The sequence below is a fragment of the Opisthorchis viverrini genome, assembly GCF_000715545.1.
Source record: "Opisthorchis viverrini unplaced genomic scaffold opera_v5_208, whole genome shotgun sequence".
Taxonomy (NCBI): Eukaryota; Metazoa; Platyhelminthes; class Trematoda; order Opisthorchiida; family Opisthorchiidae; genus Opisthorchis; species Opisthorchis viverrini.
In genome coordinates this window covers 49907-67404 of record NW_008751863.1, presented here as the reverse complement: position 1 = coordinate 67404, position 17498 = coordinate 49907, and the positions used below count along the sequence as shown (strand labels likewise).

The window sequence follows — 17498 nt, the reverse complement described above, 5'->3', positions numbered from 1 at the left end:
ATGATCCCATGTCTAGTTAGGATGTCCAAAATCTGGCTTGATATCCGAAGTGCTGCGCCCGTTCGGAGGTTCTCGGAGAAACCTCCCCGCAGTCACCCAATTCTGGTTGCTGTTCTCTAGTCAGTGTTGCTTCGCCCACTGGAAAAATGGACACGACAGACTTTGATGAAGCAGATGATCGCAACAGATCGAGTAGTGGAACATCTCTGATCTCGTCACTGTCTTCCCTAACTCCTGCGGAAGTGGCTACCAAAGTGGCCCTGATGATAGTGCACCAATTGGAAGGATCGAAACGAGTAGCTTGTAAGGTTTGTCGCAAACGGCTTAAAAAGTACTCGGCTCCTAATGGACACATGCGACTACATGGAGGTTATGGACCTGCGAGACTAGCTGCACTCCATACCGGAATTGTATGCAATTCCGATTGTACCGTTCCACGAGGATCTACTGCCGTTCTTCTTCTCAAACTCCCAGTCACGACCACCTGAGTCTCAGTCTTCTTCTTCTGGTCCAACATCTCACCAATAACATGATTGACAACTGACCTTCGCTCATAACCATGTGAATGCATTATACGGTTAAACCTGATGCCCAAAAGTGCGACATTAACCTGATCGGCACAAGGGGGAATGGCAGCAGCATGCCAAGCCTCGGATGTCCTGCAGTCAAATCCCCGTTCTCAATAAGGATAACCATTGCCGGACCAAATTAGTTTGCCACGGATGCTAAGCCTAGTGTCTCCTTCTGATATGAATACGTCCAGGTAAATCGCTAGAAGGTAAGTCAACTGGATCAATTGTCTATCCCACAGAATACTTGGAAAGGGAAAAAGCCGCTGGATAAATACAATAGGTGAAGCAATTGCACCTTCGGCGGTATGATTGGTTTGCTTGATGGCTCTAGCGAACACCGAGTGACTGTCCTGGTGGCGTCGATCGAGACTGACCTGCCTGTCAGGACGTCCCAGTCAGGTTGCGCCACGGACGCAGCAGTTTACAGTCCTCCATGGCGCTACCTCACTGGGAAGTCCCAACAGGTGAACTATCGATCTACATGACCAGAACAACTACTAGGCCGACGTTCGAGGCATCGGACAAGCCAAACATGAACACGTTCGCCTGTTCAGACGTGATAATCCAAGTGCTTTCAACGTGCACTGGTGAAGTGGTAACACGTTCGCATCGCATGTCAGATGTCTGAAGTTCAAACTACGGTAAGGTGAAACTCTAGTTCAATGTTTTCACCACCCTTTGATGTGGATTCCCCAGAATGGTTGTACCAGGACAGGGGAAGGATAGGTTAAAACGAGTGGTGTGGATGATAATTCTGAAAATTCCAAAACCGCCTACAACTAACCGTACTTTGGAATTTTAGAAATAGCCCCTGAGAACGAACAATGGCAAAGAGGCAAACGAGAAAGTCATATTGTCATTGTCATCAGCTTCATAACCGAAACAATCATTGTGGTAGTAAATAGCGAGAAATACAAATCAAATGAGAGAAGAGAAACAAATGCATGCAGCGCGCCTGGACAACGCTGTGAACGTCGTTGTGTTTGTTGAGACAAAAGCAGATGTTTGAAGCTGCGCCAATTGCACGCAACTGCCTCGACACAATGTCGGTCAGTCAGACACGCAACCAAGAAACTACGCACGCATGCACGCGCGAGTGTTAGGAAGGATGCTGAGATCAAATAAATGTGTCGGTCGGTCGCTCGGTTCATCATCGTTGTGGTGAAGAGAGTGGAATGCAGGTGAATCTCGGTAAAGCGGAGCACGAGCGTTTGGGATAGGGGGTAGCAAAGAGGTGGCGGGTAACGACAGGTAGAGACAAAAGGAAGAGAAACATAAATAATCTTCATTTTTAATTAAATTTGTGAAATGACGCGTTGCAAGAGAGACCTGACGAGCTAACCTACCGTAGAGTTCGACCTAGTGGGATTAGGGCTGGGAGATAGTATGGATGAATAACTGGGGGAGGAAGATCGTACAAGACATGCAATGTGAAGGGAAACAAACTGGTAGCAAGCGTAGAAACGGGTAATCATGGCAGAATCACCGATCAGTTGCCGCATCACGTGATGTCGAAGGGGGGCGAAGAGGAAATAGTGTAATTTACAGGTGGAAAATGACTACAGCAGAAACATCATCAGCAGTTAGAAAAACGAACTTGAACAGGAGGTAAAAATGGTTCCCAGCTCGCATAACGAATGGTAACCAAACGACTTCAACAAAAACTCATTGAATTATTTTTTTCAACCGCGTCTTGTTTCAGCCAAAGAAGAGGAAATCTGTACTGAAGGATTTAGCGCCACCGGTGGAAATGTTGTTTTGCCTGGACTTCTCGTCGCTGATTTGAATGGTTGCCTACAAGGCTCCAGCTATGTTTTCAGACATTAGCTAGACAGAATTTGTCAGCCATCTGCAAAAAAGGAGGATGAATGGATAAACTAGTGGCTAGATAAAACACTCCGCTAACAGCTTCCTAAAAGGAGTAAGCAAAATGTGCGATTACCACAAGGCTATCAGGCTGCCGAATCAACAATCAATACACGAAAAATCTAAGTGTGATATACCGACATTCTTAAACACATGTTTGAGTCCTTCGGGAGGTTGGTCTCACTCAATGGTTCTTGTGTACGTTGCCAAACGGATGGCACAAGAGGAGCATACAGTTTACGGCAACCAACGATTCTACTAAACAAAAGAGGACGCGTCATTAACCGATCAGGTCAAAACCTGTTTGGAAGAAAGTGCCAACCATAGGACGATAATTTGGTCAGCTACTTATGGCTTCGGCAAACAGTTCCACTGAATAAATGATTTAAAGTAAGCGACAAACGACATTTGGGCCAGAGCTGAACAAATGAGTTTAATTGCGTCTAAACAATCATACACTGAATACGGGAAACGGAGCAGCTCTCACCACAAAAGTCTAAATCTTCTAGTATTGTTTTCAAAAATTAATGCGCTACTGTCTGGCTTAATGATACTGTGAAAAAAACGATTTCAACCCGTTTTTGTTGATTAGCGACAGCTCCAGATGTATGTCTCGCCACACCAAACATGGTTAAATAGATGCGCTAACAAACGACTCGTGAGGGTCTAATAAAGGTGCGCACTTAGGTGGTGTAAAGACAAGGAGTAGTAACTGAAACACAGCAACGAGATTCAAATTCCGTAGGTGAGGAATATTGACCTGCACAAACAGACTGGAGACAATGAGAGAATAGTTAAAATCCCACCATAGGATGAAAATGCGACGAAAGGGCAAGTTCCAGTGGATGCGAGGCAAACTAGCTGAGTCAACCCATTCATTCATTTCTTCATTTCCGCCTTTCAGACCTCCTTCTCAAAGTGTTTCTTCTAAAACTATCTAAACTCCAGTAAATATTTTAAAAAATCACACCCACTATCGATCAGCATACCAGCATCCGATGTTAACCAACCACTACCTGTTATGCAAAAGATACATGGGTAGAGGCCCAAAAAGTCAGCTTGGTCGAATCGACCCACATCAATCAGTCTCTTGGGAGAGAGCAGCGGCTACGGAAAGGAATCACTCAACTACGGCGCCACATATAAGCTGAGTTAGTTCGGCTATGATGATTGCGGTCAGTGAAAACACCGGTGACTGCTTTTCACGACACACCTATGTAAGCACACGACACAACACCTTGTTAGGCACCTCCTCCCTCCCACCTCGAACAAACAGCAAACATCTAATCACCTTGTTTGCTTTCCAGTCCTGTTTTGTACCATGAAATGAATGCCAAATGGAGCATCTCGCAAACATCAAAGCACACACAAAGCAAGCTATGTACTGCACTAACGGACAGTGCGATAGGATCGAAGCAGACGGCTTCCGTGTACGCCAAAGTAGGGTGCAAATAAAAAACATAACCGAAATACACCAGTGGGAGAATAACTTGTATTCCAATAACTCCATAACTCAACGTTGTCCTGATTTCCGCAAATATCTTCCGATAAACGTAAATAGGGACTAAGCAATCTCTGTGGCACACGAAAATTGCATTACATCACCAGAGGGATTGAAGTACTAGACTCAGTATTTAATCATTTGTTACAGCAGTCTGACAAGTATACCCATCACAACTACTTGGAAAAAAGTTGGAGTGGTCTCCAGGACATCGACCGGTAAGAAGGCAGCGAAAAACGAATACCCACGGCAGAACATACCGATCAAAAGATAGCTCCGCCACATGAGATACCTCAACATGTTGGCAAAGCAATCAGTAAAGAATTGTACGAAATTGCAGGGATCGTCGTCCGTCCGCAACTAACTTTGCTTGGCGACTATAATAATCTCATGTCACCTCTGAAAAAGCTATTCGAATCCTCCCAAATGATAGGTACATGTGATATCGTGGAAGTCAATTCGCACTTGAAAAATCGGGTTGGACTGAAAGGGTGTCTGCTTGGTTTTGGAGGTGTTTATTGCAGTGACGCAGGAGGAAAAACTACTAGATTTCTTGCAATAACTGAGATGAAAAGTATACAAAAACTCAATAATGTTTCAAATGTGTGTGGTGAAAAACGTATTAGAGAGGTCGTTTCAGCCTGTACAGGGTTAGAATAGAATGTACCACATTGAGTCCTTTCTGAAACCCTTCACAGAGATACTGGACACAACCGGGGATGCTTGATATCACACTGACAGGCTTTGTTATTGTATGTAAACAACGGAGCCAAAAACAGAATGAGATTCAGGCAAGCTTTTACGCCTCCCACTGCTTCATCTACCCTAAGCTGCGTGTTTTTTAATAGAAACTGCTTAGGCACTTCGAAAGAGTCCACTTTCCGCACATCTGTATATATTTGATGTCAAAACTACCTAAAAACTATCGAAACAAAGTTGCTGGCAATGTCGTATAAATTTTTACCACAAGTGATCGATTTGCCGATAAGAAGTTTGGTCAGTTCATGGGATGGAGAGCTTATTTCATCCACCACTGGTCCTGTGGGGATAATTGCGTACTGTGTTTTTGGCAACGACGGTTGGACTGTAGCTTTGTGATACGGATTGCGAATACTTAGCAGCTCAAACATCACACTAATGCGCCATAGAAGTTATGCTCAAACCGTCAATATGTCGGCAAGGTGATTCTGATGTGTTGTGAGATCTTTTGTAGATAGTCGCTCTTATTCATGACAACTGCAGCCTTTCCGTTATTCGCCACCATAGTATCCACATGCTTTACCACTCTCCACTTTGTTGATGTGACATTTGGAGCTGCTGGTTGTTAGGATCGACTGTTTACCAAAGACTTTCCGATCAGTTGCGAACTTTTTTCAATGAGTTCTCTTTTGTTTCAGAAAGGTTTGGTAAACGATCAGTGTTTCAGGGGGGTTGGTGGATTTATTGCTGGGCAATGTTTCACTTTTGACACAAAAGCCTTGTTAGGCCAAGTGAGTAAGTAAATAGGTCGATTGGGTCTTAAGGCAGTCAGGGAACCAACCCGTAAGATTTCTTATGACTAGCCGACTTTGTCAGTGCTTGGTATTCAGTCTGATGTTCCTGTTTGTTGGTTAGTGGGGATGACTAGTCATGAAAAATCTCACGGATTGGTTCCCCGACTGCCTTAAGACCCAATCGACCTACTTACTTACTCACTTGGCCTAACAAAGCTTTTGTGTCAAAAGTGAAACATTGCCCAGCAATAAATCCACCAACCCCCCTGAAACGATGACTTCCCAATCGGTCCCAAACATTTTCCAATTGAGTTCTCTTTCGTTTTACATTGAACCAGCTAGTATTCCTTGGTGTTGGATGGTAATTATCGATAACAGAAGTTTGGTTTGCATGACTCAGCCGAATATCAGGCTGAGTTCATCTAGTCTACTGTTCAAGATCCGTTGTATTGGCCGTATTAAGCATATTTGAAATTAGTTTTCGGGGAAGAAAAATGATATCGGTCTAGGTATTGACTGTTTGTGGTAATTAGTTGGGCCACACTGAGTTACCGGAAAATCCCCAAAAGTCCATTCGTTCAAATGGAGGTTTACCGACAAGTGCGGTACTATGCATACAATAATACAACAATAAAATTGCACAAACCTCAAGTGGTAGGGATTACATCGGTTTCTATACATCGATTTATGAACTGCTATTTCCAAATGTGATCCCAAAGTTCACACCGGCTCAAGAGAAAGTGGACACAAGATGGCGAAAGCCACGTGGTTGGTAAAAACTAGACGTGCGATGACAAGGTCAAAGAGTGATTTACGCTCGGGGCAAAACAAAAAGAGCGTATAAATGCAAAACGGAAACAATAAAAAGAGGAATCACGTTGTACACAAGAAGAATGAAGAGAAGAATCAACACTAGGGTCGAAAACACCACTCTTTAGGCGACAAAAACGAAGTGATACCCAGTGTTTCGGACGCAAATTTGGTGAAACACATTCAAATCCGAAAGCATACGCCGACTTCCAAACTATGCTGTGTGTGGAAGACGTACGCTAACTGGAAACAACCGACAATGAACCGCCACTGGCGTACGGTTGACTGCGAATCATCAATCCACGGGAACTAACATAAAGTACGCACATGACTCCCCACTGATCTTATCCGATGGGTTAGTCGCCAGAAACAAAAACGTTACAAGGCGGATACATTCAAGATCAGTCACGGAGCGCATCCATTTGATAACTTACGGTTGACTGCGAATCATCAATCCACGGAGCGCACGGAGCGCAATCACGGAGCGCATCCATTTGATAACGGCCTGTCCGAGTATAGGCTGAAACATACAACCTAGGAATTGGCAAACAGCAGCCACATACAGTGTCCAATGGTTGATTTCAATTTTCTCAAATCCATACACATACACACACACATAGCTACTCGCACCTCGGTTCACAAATACAAATTTGTCTTTACGGAAAAAAGGATTAAACCGGGATGGACAAATTCGCACTTCACGAACCCTGTAATCTTGACGACGAGAAAAATGATTATGGTGATTAGCGGGACGTACATTACAAGCGAATCGGCACGGCAGAGAGGGGAGGGGGCAACATGCAAATTAGTAGGTAATCCGTATGCGAAAAACAAAAGGAAGTGTGCAAGCACAAACGAGAGCGGTAGTGTGGGCAATTTAAAACAAACAACTTAAATTTGTCTCAAAATTAGCACGAAACGACCGAACAGAGGAGGATCAACTAAAGTGCGATGCTTACATCTTTCTGTTGAGCAACAAAAAAAGCCAGCAGATCAAAACCGAACGCCGGAATTGAGCAAAAAAGAGAACGTCAAAGTTAGCGTTTTTGGGAAAAACAACTTCTAGTTTACCGTGAAATTCCACCAAATGCAAAAAGTGGTGAAAGAGAACAATCTTCCGCTTGGAAATAGACGAAGCAAGAGTAAAAATGCGAGCCCATAACTAGAATGGTCTGTGGTTCAGGCACACAGTATTTCAGGATTGCTGTCATGATCATGACAGTCTTGCAGTATTGCACTACATCAAGCTCGCTGACAGGCAAAATGTACCAAAAATATTTGAATTTTGGTATTCCTGCCACCACAAGGTTAACACATTCTTGTGGGTTGAGGTACATCAAACCTTGTTAGCGCCAAACAGGGAACGTATGACTATCTACTCAACTACCATATTGATGTAACCCAATGATACTTACTATCTCCAGTGTGCTTTAGCTTTGCTGTGAAGCAGTCGAAAAGACAAGTTTGCGTTCGAAACACGAACTTTCCGGTCAGTGGTTTCACGCCTCAACCACCAACTTGTGATCAAAACACACGAGTTTCTGAACTTGCCTAAGAACCCCCAGCAGCTGCTTCTCAGAATCTGAAGCTCAGCTTTCCACGGCCCTGAATGAGTGTCAAGTTGTCAACATCAGGTTTTTATAGACTTGAATGAATCCCAAATCTGTTGCCGGTGAGATGCAAGCCGAGCTAATGCGCCCGTCTTCAAACACCTCGGCTACAGTCTCTTGAGACACGAATCCTCCGAGACATTAATTAGCACACCAACTATTTCGGATCACCGTTCCTTCACATTTACAAAGTGATATCAGTAAAAACCAAAACTGTTATCTACGGACATTATCAGGCTTGTAAGTACCTAATGCCTGTGAATGGGTGCCCGGCGTGCACAGGCGGAGATCAGGTGAATCGGCCGGTCAAAGACAATAAATGGTCTGGGAAACGTTTGTACATTGTAAGAAGGCAAAAATGGATGCCGAACGCCTTAGTGATTGTGACAGGCTGGCAGGAAGCGAAGTACATTTCAGTAATGCAACTGGAACAAACAAACGACAAAGTCAAAAATTGAGTGGACAAGAATGGTGCACTGATGGAACAACCTATGGACGACGTTGATACTGCTTTAGATTGTTAGGCTTGGCCGATGCCATCTACGGAATTCGTACGCTGGTGAAGTATCGAATGGAAGTAAAGCAAAGCCAGAATAGAAGCTAGAAAAGATCACTCAAAGGGAACTTTGCGATAGCATTACTCTGATTCATAACAAGGTCCCAAACAAAATGATTCTAATAGTAAGAGGCAGTCTGTTCATAGGCACATGGTTGACACACCAAACCAAGAAGCGTGGACGCTCCAACGGTATGCCAGAATGCATGCGAAATTGAACTTTCGTGCCAACTAACCGGATAGGCGACATCAGGGTAAATTTCAAGTCTTGAACTTATTGAAGAGCAGTGGTAGGGTTATCAGCTTTGGATCGCAATTTTCACCCGAAATTCGGTACGACAACAACTAGCAAGAGACCATGGAAGGGACTTCAGCTTACGGGAACTTCGTTTACTTACTTCCAATGATTGCTACGACCCCCGTGCATTGGCAAATATCCCGTACTATGTCATCCATCATAAGAATGACGGGAACGAGAGGACATAGCACACATGTATTTTGCACGTCATTAGAATCCAGCAGTTTGTGCGACCTGCTTACACACCGATGTTGATGAATTCAACACGAAAACAAGCCTCCTTTCCAGCAGTGACTCTCGGGACTAAAATCGAACTTATGTCTCTTAAGCTTTGATGCCTGATAATGCTAAAAAGGTGTGGTAAACGAACTGTGACGGATGCATATGTTTCAGCAAACAAGCAATGAAGGTCATCAAATTTCAGAACGTTTGAAGTCTGCATCGTTGAGTATGTCACTATTGTGTGAGGGCGTCCGCAATGGGATAACGGCTTTATTTGTAACGACGGGATACTTTACAAAGGGACTGACGTACGGAGTTCAGTAAGGGTTAAATGTTCCCAATTCGGCACTTGTATGAACAGAATGAGAGAATTAATTCAATTAATGTCTCATGACTGATTTGAGTAATAAAGAGGTCAACCGACCATGACTTAATCGGATTGGAACAACCGAGATTAGGACGAGCAAAAACCCGTCACTATGGCAACAATGTAACTCGCTGACCAAGCGGCTGTTAGATTCGCCAGTTGCGCTGGGCGTAACCGACTAGCCAGTTCGTGAAGCATCATGCTGCACCGGTCAACTTTAACCTTCAATAAATCAGCAACGACTGGTTGTATTCAGTTTAAGATATAGTTACATTTTGAGACTAAAAATCAGAAGCCTCACAAATTCGCCTTCAATCGGGTTCCGCTAATCCAAAAAGTACTTGTATACCTCACCAGGGTGTGCATTTATATATAAATTTACTGGCCGGAAGGTCTGTGGTTCGGACCCGACCGCTGCCTCCCGATTTCCTCTGTCTAGGCTTCGGCTACCTGGAAGTATCCCGGCCCTCGTGCTGCCTGCGGGTTTCATAGCAGCTAGGCACCGAAAGGGTGCTACAGCTGAACGATTTATTTATTTATTTCATATTATATATATCACTTATTGTGCGAGATACATGATACAGGAGATAACGTCGTCTCAGCAATGTTCGAGTCTGCAGTAACCTAGCAACCATAAATAGTTCAAAATACGTGGATAGTATATGAAGTGATGGGAATGCTGCAAAACAGGGTGCCTCTTTAGATACAGTTAAGATTTGGGACGCTAAGTGATCAATACATTCATATTTCCTATATGTATGAGGTATCACATCACATACGGTGTTAAGTTATGCGATCCAACACCCGTCCCCGCTAAAGAGTAGATGCTACAGGTGCTAATTAGAAATACATAGATTCGATTACGCGACCTACAAAAAATGGAATCCGTTTCTGAACATACCGTTATAATGGAATCAGGTATGTACAATAACGTTAGAGGAATAGCGCATGGATATGAGAAATCCAACAAAATTACACAAAGTTCCTACTGTCGCTTTTCGGTAGTTTTTGGGACGAGCCAGTGTAACCGTGAGAAGAGAACGCCAATTCATTATAGCACCCTGATAAATCATCAATCGTATACTCAGAGTGCGCCGGTAAAGTGGCCATCAAGTAGTTTTGTAGGGCGTTCAACTCCCAATACGTCCTGCCAGCTAGATACAATATTGGCAAAACTCGTCTCCCGTGGTTGCTTTTGGAAAGACTGACAAAAATAGACGGTCTAGGCAGAAGTACGATCGTGAGTACAAGCGATGTGGACAAACTCCACGAAATCTCGCGCCTACTCATTGGACAATGGTGGACACTTCATCGACTACGTAGTTCAGTGAGTGAGGCAATCACCTTGATGGCAAAGCTAGATGGACAGAAACAATAGTACGATTGCATTAGCACACGGACCTACATACATGCGTCGATTAACGCGGAAAGCCTGGGTAGCTACCAAATTGGGTAGAGCCTGGGAGAGTTCAGAATAGTAGTCCGGAGGCGGAGCGCTAGATGGGCAAACTGACCAGTGCACGGAGTGACCAACCATTCTGCTTGGCTCAATGACGGGAAAAACTGAACACCATCTTTTGCAAACTAATTTGGTTTGAGTGGGAGACTGAATGTGCTGCATAGAAGTCGTCCCGCGTTTCAGTTGGTACGAGACGTCGTATTTTTGTTATTCATACGGGTACTAGAAGCTCTTCGGTGATCCACGACAGATTTCGCACTTCTTGAGGTTCATCCAGTAAACATTTAGTTGAAGTATATCACAGTTTTCAGCAACCTCACAAGTAGTGTATTCAGCCGTAAAAACCACCCCGTTCAGAACTTACCATCATCAGTCAAGCCTGTTGTGGGAGTAATTAACTGACGCCACAAAAGGGAGCTAGGGTGCGTAGCACAGAATTCATGCGAACAATCAAGTGGCATGCCAAGCTTTATGACTCAGCCGCTGCGATCACGGGCGTGTGAAGCAATAATCCTGAAAAGTACATATAGTATACAGAGGGGGGAGGGGGCAATGAGGCTAAGAAACACGTGCGCGCCGACATTTATCGCTGGAACCGGGCCGAGCAAACAAGTCGAATCAGCGCAATGAAGGGAGTGGGTGGAGGAAGGGAAATGCCCGATTGAGTGGTGGTTGCAAATCTCCATCTGCGCAACAAGTGGGCGACACCTGCGGCGATGTTCGCGCAGGTGAGTCATCCTTCCGTACCGAAAGACCGTCATTAAAACAGGCCTGGCTGTTTCGACAAAAGGCCAACACACGAACAAACGAATCTGTTGTAGGTATAGATTCGTACCGAATGGGAAACCGAGGCCTACCGAGATCAAAGTATGCGACACCTGGAGGACAGCCATGTTTGCGGACCGCATGTCCACCAGATGTCTCCGAAAAGTAAATAATGACAGGTAGGTGGCAGACGATCAGTAAAAATGACCTGACCATTTTGTGAACAACATATGGTTGTCGAAGCCATGGTCCAGTAAGCTGCTAGAGAGCAGTGATATATGGTAGAAAGCAGTGATTTTGGATCGACATCGACAAACCATCTAAAATCATCCCGCTGAATAACATACGCACCAGACTTGTCAACAAGTAGCGCCATATGTGGTACGCGGTTCTTTCTAGGTGCGTTTAGGAGTGACATGGCTGGATCGTCTTTCACTGTTCTCCGACTGACACCCAAAAACGTGCACGAACCTATGAGACGGAATTCGAGTAACTCAGATACAATTTGCACGAAAAGAATAGTTTTCATGATGCTCGGATGCGAACACACCATTGAGTAGCGCAAGGAGACAGTTGAGGATCAATTCGCCCTACATATCGTTAACCAGAGCACGGCTACATTTCGTTGCAAAAACGATTCTCCACAATGCGAAGTAAGGACAATGCCCTTTATTTCTGTTGGACCAGGATCAATCCCACAGAATCATAATGATGCCGATATGGATAGTAGATCAACAATAAAAACCTGCAGAATAAAGAAATAGAAAAAGACAAAAATGGACAAGAGCAAACGCGGGACAGTGAATCTGTTTGAACTACGATAGATGTGTTGTAATTACATAGACCGGGCTTCACCAAATGTGACTTTTGGTGGTGAACTTTAAGTTCGAAAACTGTCCTTAACAGAAAAAACCTATGCAAAAGATGAAGTCGCGAAACAAGCAATTGTTTCTACTCCAATTCAGGTTCCAGCGTGGTTTGGATGACGTTTCTCGTCGGAGAGAGGTAAAGATAGTTCAAATGTCACATGTCAGAAACATCAAAACAACACTGAAGCTGTTAATCCCCCAGTCTACATCAGTAATCCTGCCTGACAAGTCGAAAACTGTGAGGGATCTGAAGCTGTTAATCCCCCAGTCTACATCAATAATCCTGCCTGACAAGTCGAACGAACGTCCGTACAGAAAACAAAACCGAACAGACTTGACACAGACCCAATATGTAGCGCGCAATTTCCTTTCTCAGTGGAACAATGGAACAAGCGGTGTCAAAGTTTTCCCAACAAAAGATAACAACGACAGTGTATGTTGGGGAAATATGTACGCGTACCTTCTGATTCATTTCAAACGGAGATTCGTACGTTGGTATCGTGATAACCATTCAATACATTCTAATACATTCTAATACACCATTCAACTTGATGTGTATGGAGCAACCAACAGATAGACAAACTTTATGGAAACGTTGTCGACTGTAAACGGATCATGCTATGGACGTTATGATATCCCAGAAAGTGCTAGTCAGAAAGTGAAAGGTAATCCATATGTGACAATATTCCAGAAATCGTCAAACTACACCTACCATATCATAGGGCTTAAGATTGTGTAGCTGACAGATCCACCCTTGTATGAGGCTACATTGCATTTTCTCCCATGTCCAAAGGGATAAAGGGAAACAGCTCTTGAGAGAAAAGCAAGGGTTAGAGCATGAAAACTGATAGTCCTTTCTGTCCCCGCTCCTCTCCAAAGCACCACAAATATACCAGCACTTTCAGTTACAAGACAGACACATGAAGATGTGAATAGAACACATTTCCATATTTCTATGTACGGTAATTCAATCTAACTATTGTGAACTTCTAGACGGGAGTTAAGTTAAGCAAGTCGGGTGTCCGCGCTGAAACATTAGATCAAAGTCTAGCTTAGCAGTGTCATCCAAGACATCGCTGACTGTGACAAAAATGCACGTTAGATGACGTACTACCATTCAACCTTTACCAGCGATTGTATTGAGGTCTGCAGCTGAGAAACAGCAATCTCTGATATGTTACACAGACCATCTCCTATACAAATTCTAATTGAGAGATTATGAACCGAACACTAGTCAAGTATGTCATACTCTACCTTTCCAGGAAAATGTTGACAGTCTTCCCGGATGAATGGCGGTTCTACAGGAGAGACTGTGCGGGACCCAACGATCGCTGAGCAATCAACCAGGCTATGATTGTCTTCGACGAAATAGTAATGCAAGTGGTGAGGAGAAGCTAAAGTTTCGATAGAGCTGTCAGCTTGTGTTGAAAAACCTGGAAGTTCGTTATATCTGATTAATCTTAAGTGGGAATCGTCCTAAACTAGTGTGTAAGCAACAAACGTAGCAGCAACGCATCGTTGACAATTTTCCCATGAGATGGAAGGACTACAAAAAGAACGACAACAACCGTATGAGCCGAAGTGCGACAAACTTAGGGCTGGCGAAGTCGTCTCAAAGGTGAAAGCTCATACGGCCAACCGGCAGAAGCATTTGCGTGAATGCGAGCCACAGTTGGTCAACTAACCATCATTCGCCATGTTCCTCTTCGAAGAGCAGCAAAACTAAGAAACGCTAAGTTGCACACGGACAAGATTGACTAATAGCCCTCCAAAGCCCCTGAGTCAAATGATAAACGTATGTTGATGCTTACAGTCCACAATGATCAAGTTGAAGGAAAGGGTCGCCGAACCCAATTCAGGATGCTATTCAGTGATTACCCCTTTATTACGAAACAGTACACTGATGTTAACTGAGGGAGTAATCTGCCACACATATGCCGATAGGGACTCTGAAAATATTCACCCGATCACCGGCAGAACACTATCGTCTAGTCGGTGATTCACAGAAACCTACGCACCAACGAGGGGATTCTGTGCGACGAATGAAGCGCGGGACTGACACGAATGAATAGTTGAGGAATTCACAGAATCCATAATCACGCCACCATTATTTGAACAGCTCTTCTTGTATGTTGGAAGGACCAATAGTCAGAGCAGTGAAGGACTGGAGGCCAGTTTCGGTTACATCGGATCTCAGTTGCAGTAAATCCTTGGTCGCGTCGGGTCACAAACACTGGATCAATAGCGTGCGATGCACGTTTGTTACCGCCACATCACCACTGCTCCCTGGCTGTGTCAAAACTCACGCTGTGAGCGATGCGCATATGCCAAGTGGGTGGAAAAATGTAAGCTCCTATGAGAATGTTGCTGGTCTATCTCACTCTCTCGCCTAAGACTTCACTCTACCAGAACAGGATACCTAGTTTCCCCATACAATTTCCTCAACGCCAAACAAGTTCGATATCCAGAGATCTTCAACTCAATTCTCCAAGGGTACAACAACCCAAAGACGTCAAGACACCCAGGATCAAGAACTAATGAAAAGAGAAAAATACATGAAACGGAGTAAAGTAGTATTGGGTTATTGGAAAAACAGCGAAACAGAGGCATCGAACTATAAAGGAACGTCCATCACAAAGTGCATTCATGGCCTGTGAATCACACCTTGCAGTGCTGGCATGTGTAGTCACTGTTTTCTTTAAAACGAGCAGACTAAAAATCAACCAACGCCCATTCGAAGCTAGCTGACAACCAGGATCTGGACACCAAGCTGTGTTTCGTATCATATAGTAAACACACAGATCTCAACAAGACTGGATGGCTGGCCAATTAATACATTTGTTTACCAGCCTTCGTTACCTTGGGTGCACGCACAGATAGGAACAGACAAACCCAGCGGGATGGCGCAGTCACAAGTACAACAGTTCACCTTATCAAACTGCAGACGCGATTCAATGTGGACTAGAGGAAACGTAGCAACAGACGTCATTAACGGACCATGCACTCCTGTTAATGGTGAAGGTGGGGCACGTTTGAGGACTAAGCAACGAAAAGACTGGAGTGCCCATAGTGAAAAAAACATACACTTTATAGAACATGCTAAGTACTGTAGTTAAGCCGAACAGAAAAAGAATCAGGAGAGAACGGATCATAGGGAGTATGTGGTCTGAATGAAAGCAGCAACAGCTGTGAATCCAGCGGACCCAGGGGGGAACTAAACAACTCAGTCAGCAATACATCACAAGAACAATATATCATATGATGCTCTGCTACACCGTAACCAAAAATATAAAACGTTAGCATATTCTCGCGCACATCAGCCGCCCGTGCTCCCATGGGATGGCGTAGTCCCCAGTTGCGATTGGGTGGTACCAAAGACAGTGTGCGTACAAAATGTCACCTAAAAGCAACAAAACTAAGGGAAAACGAATCTTGTGTGGGTGTATGTCGAGATGAAACCCGACGCATACTAGCCAGGGATTTGAAACCACCACAATGGCAGAACTTCTGAGAGCTCGCCAAAACACTGATCATATCTTATCCGAATGTTGTTTGTGACATTTCACACAGGCTGCACGGAAGACTGCGCTCCGAAAAAGGAAGCGAGACAGAACAAACGCCGGCGGCGGTCAACTTCGATCACAGTCCAGCGAATGGGAACAGACCAGTCTTTGAGTGAGTGAGGCGGAACAAACCGTCAGATAAAGAGCGAACCGATAAAGAGGGGGGGGGAGATGAGTCATGGGGTGACCGGAGAAAACGAAACGGTTGAAGCTCAAAACAGACTCTGATGGGGATAGACTGTTTCAAACGAATAACATGACTCTGTAGTTAAATAACGGCGAAATTTCGATACTTTTAGTCACCGTATAGGATGAAAAGCGCGCATCAGGTTTGTCGCAAACGAAAAAAGGTGCACACAAATTCATTCTTCTACATAGGTTCAACTCTCCGTACTTACATCGAACTGAACCGAGAAACGGAATGCGAGAGTGAGGTGACATAAATGGAGGGAGAACTTTGTTAGGTATCAATAAGCACGGTGTCTGCTAGTTTAGCCAGTTGATCTGAGTGAGGAGGCAGGTCATTCTCCTGATCGGTTCTTGGGATTTGTGGATAAAATAAAGTCCAACGTGAACGCTTACACCCGAAGACTACGGATTGACGCTTATTTTTCTAAGAACTGACCTGGGGTAAAGTTTTAAGGCCGACACGCGGTGACCGCTTGCCTTATTCAATAGTTGCTGCAAAGGAAAGTCCAGTGAATCTAAGACACTTCGGTAGTAGAATGACTGCACTGTACATTCAAAATCGATCTGGAACATGATAACAGCCAACCAGCAGACCTCAAGCGAATGGAGCAAGCGGGGTGTGCTGGAAACTCCACAAACCCAATTTGTTTTTGCTTTATGTCTCTAGGAATAGAGCCTCTGATATCCATCCGACTGCAGAGCACTGATACAGTCCAAGAACAGAGCAGTTCAATCATTCTTTTAGTAGTTGGTTTGTGTGTGTGTATGGAGTTCCCTGTTCAATATGTAGATGTGTCAGACTAGCAAATCAGACGAGTTTTATGCACCTTTCCTATTGCTGAAAAATGAGTAACTGAACCGTCCACGCCATGCAATTACTAGCTCCTGACAGAAACGGTTCCGCTTTTGAGTAGTATCAACATACGTTGCCATTCACGCAAGAACTGTACGGATAAAGGAGTGGCATTAAAGAGAACGACCACAGCTGCCCTCTGCAGCGCACAGAGGCCTTTAGGCATATAGATGCGAGGCGCAGCACAGACAGACTGACGCCACAACTAAAATTATATCGTGATCATGAAAAAGGAATAGGCTCAACCCGCTAGAAGCGATACGAGACAGAAAGAACCGTGGCAAAAACTGGAAGAACATCCCATTATATCCACGTCACAGTTTGTGTACAAAGGAACTAAGATAAAGTTATCATCAGTCTGCCGCAAAACCGCTTTTGATGGAAGTCACTGATCGACGGGAAACTTTTATTGGTTGGTTTTCGATCACTGAGATCACCAATCGTGGCGCTAAAAGTTGAAAGCAGGCAGTCCAAACGACGAACTTGAGTCTTCGCTGCTCCGCAT

The 17498-nt window shown here is 44.3% G+C and overlaps 1 protein-coding gene across 1 annotated transcript in view; it reads right to left on the bottom strand.

The window, feature by feature from the left end:
- Positions 1–1409: 1409 nt before the first annotated feature.
- Positions 1410–17498, bottom strand: part of T265_08202 (hypothetical protein) — a gene marked incomplete at both ends in the record, with an annotated part of 54613 nt that continues 38524 nt past the window's right edge. Inside the window, one exon of the mRNA XM_009173937.1 lies at positions 1410–2421. Within this exon, the coding sequence (XP_009172201.1) occupies positions 2414–2421 (8 nt within the window). The remainder of the gene's footprint in view (positions 2422–17498) is intronic.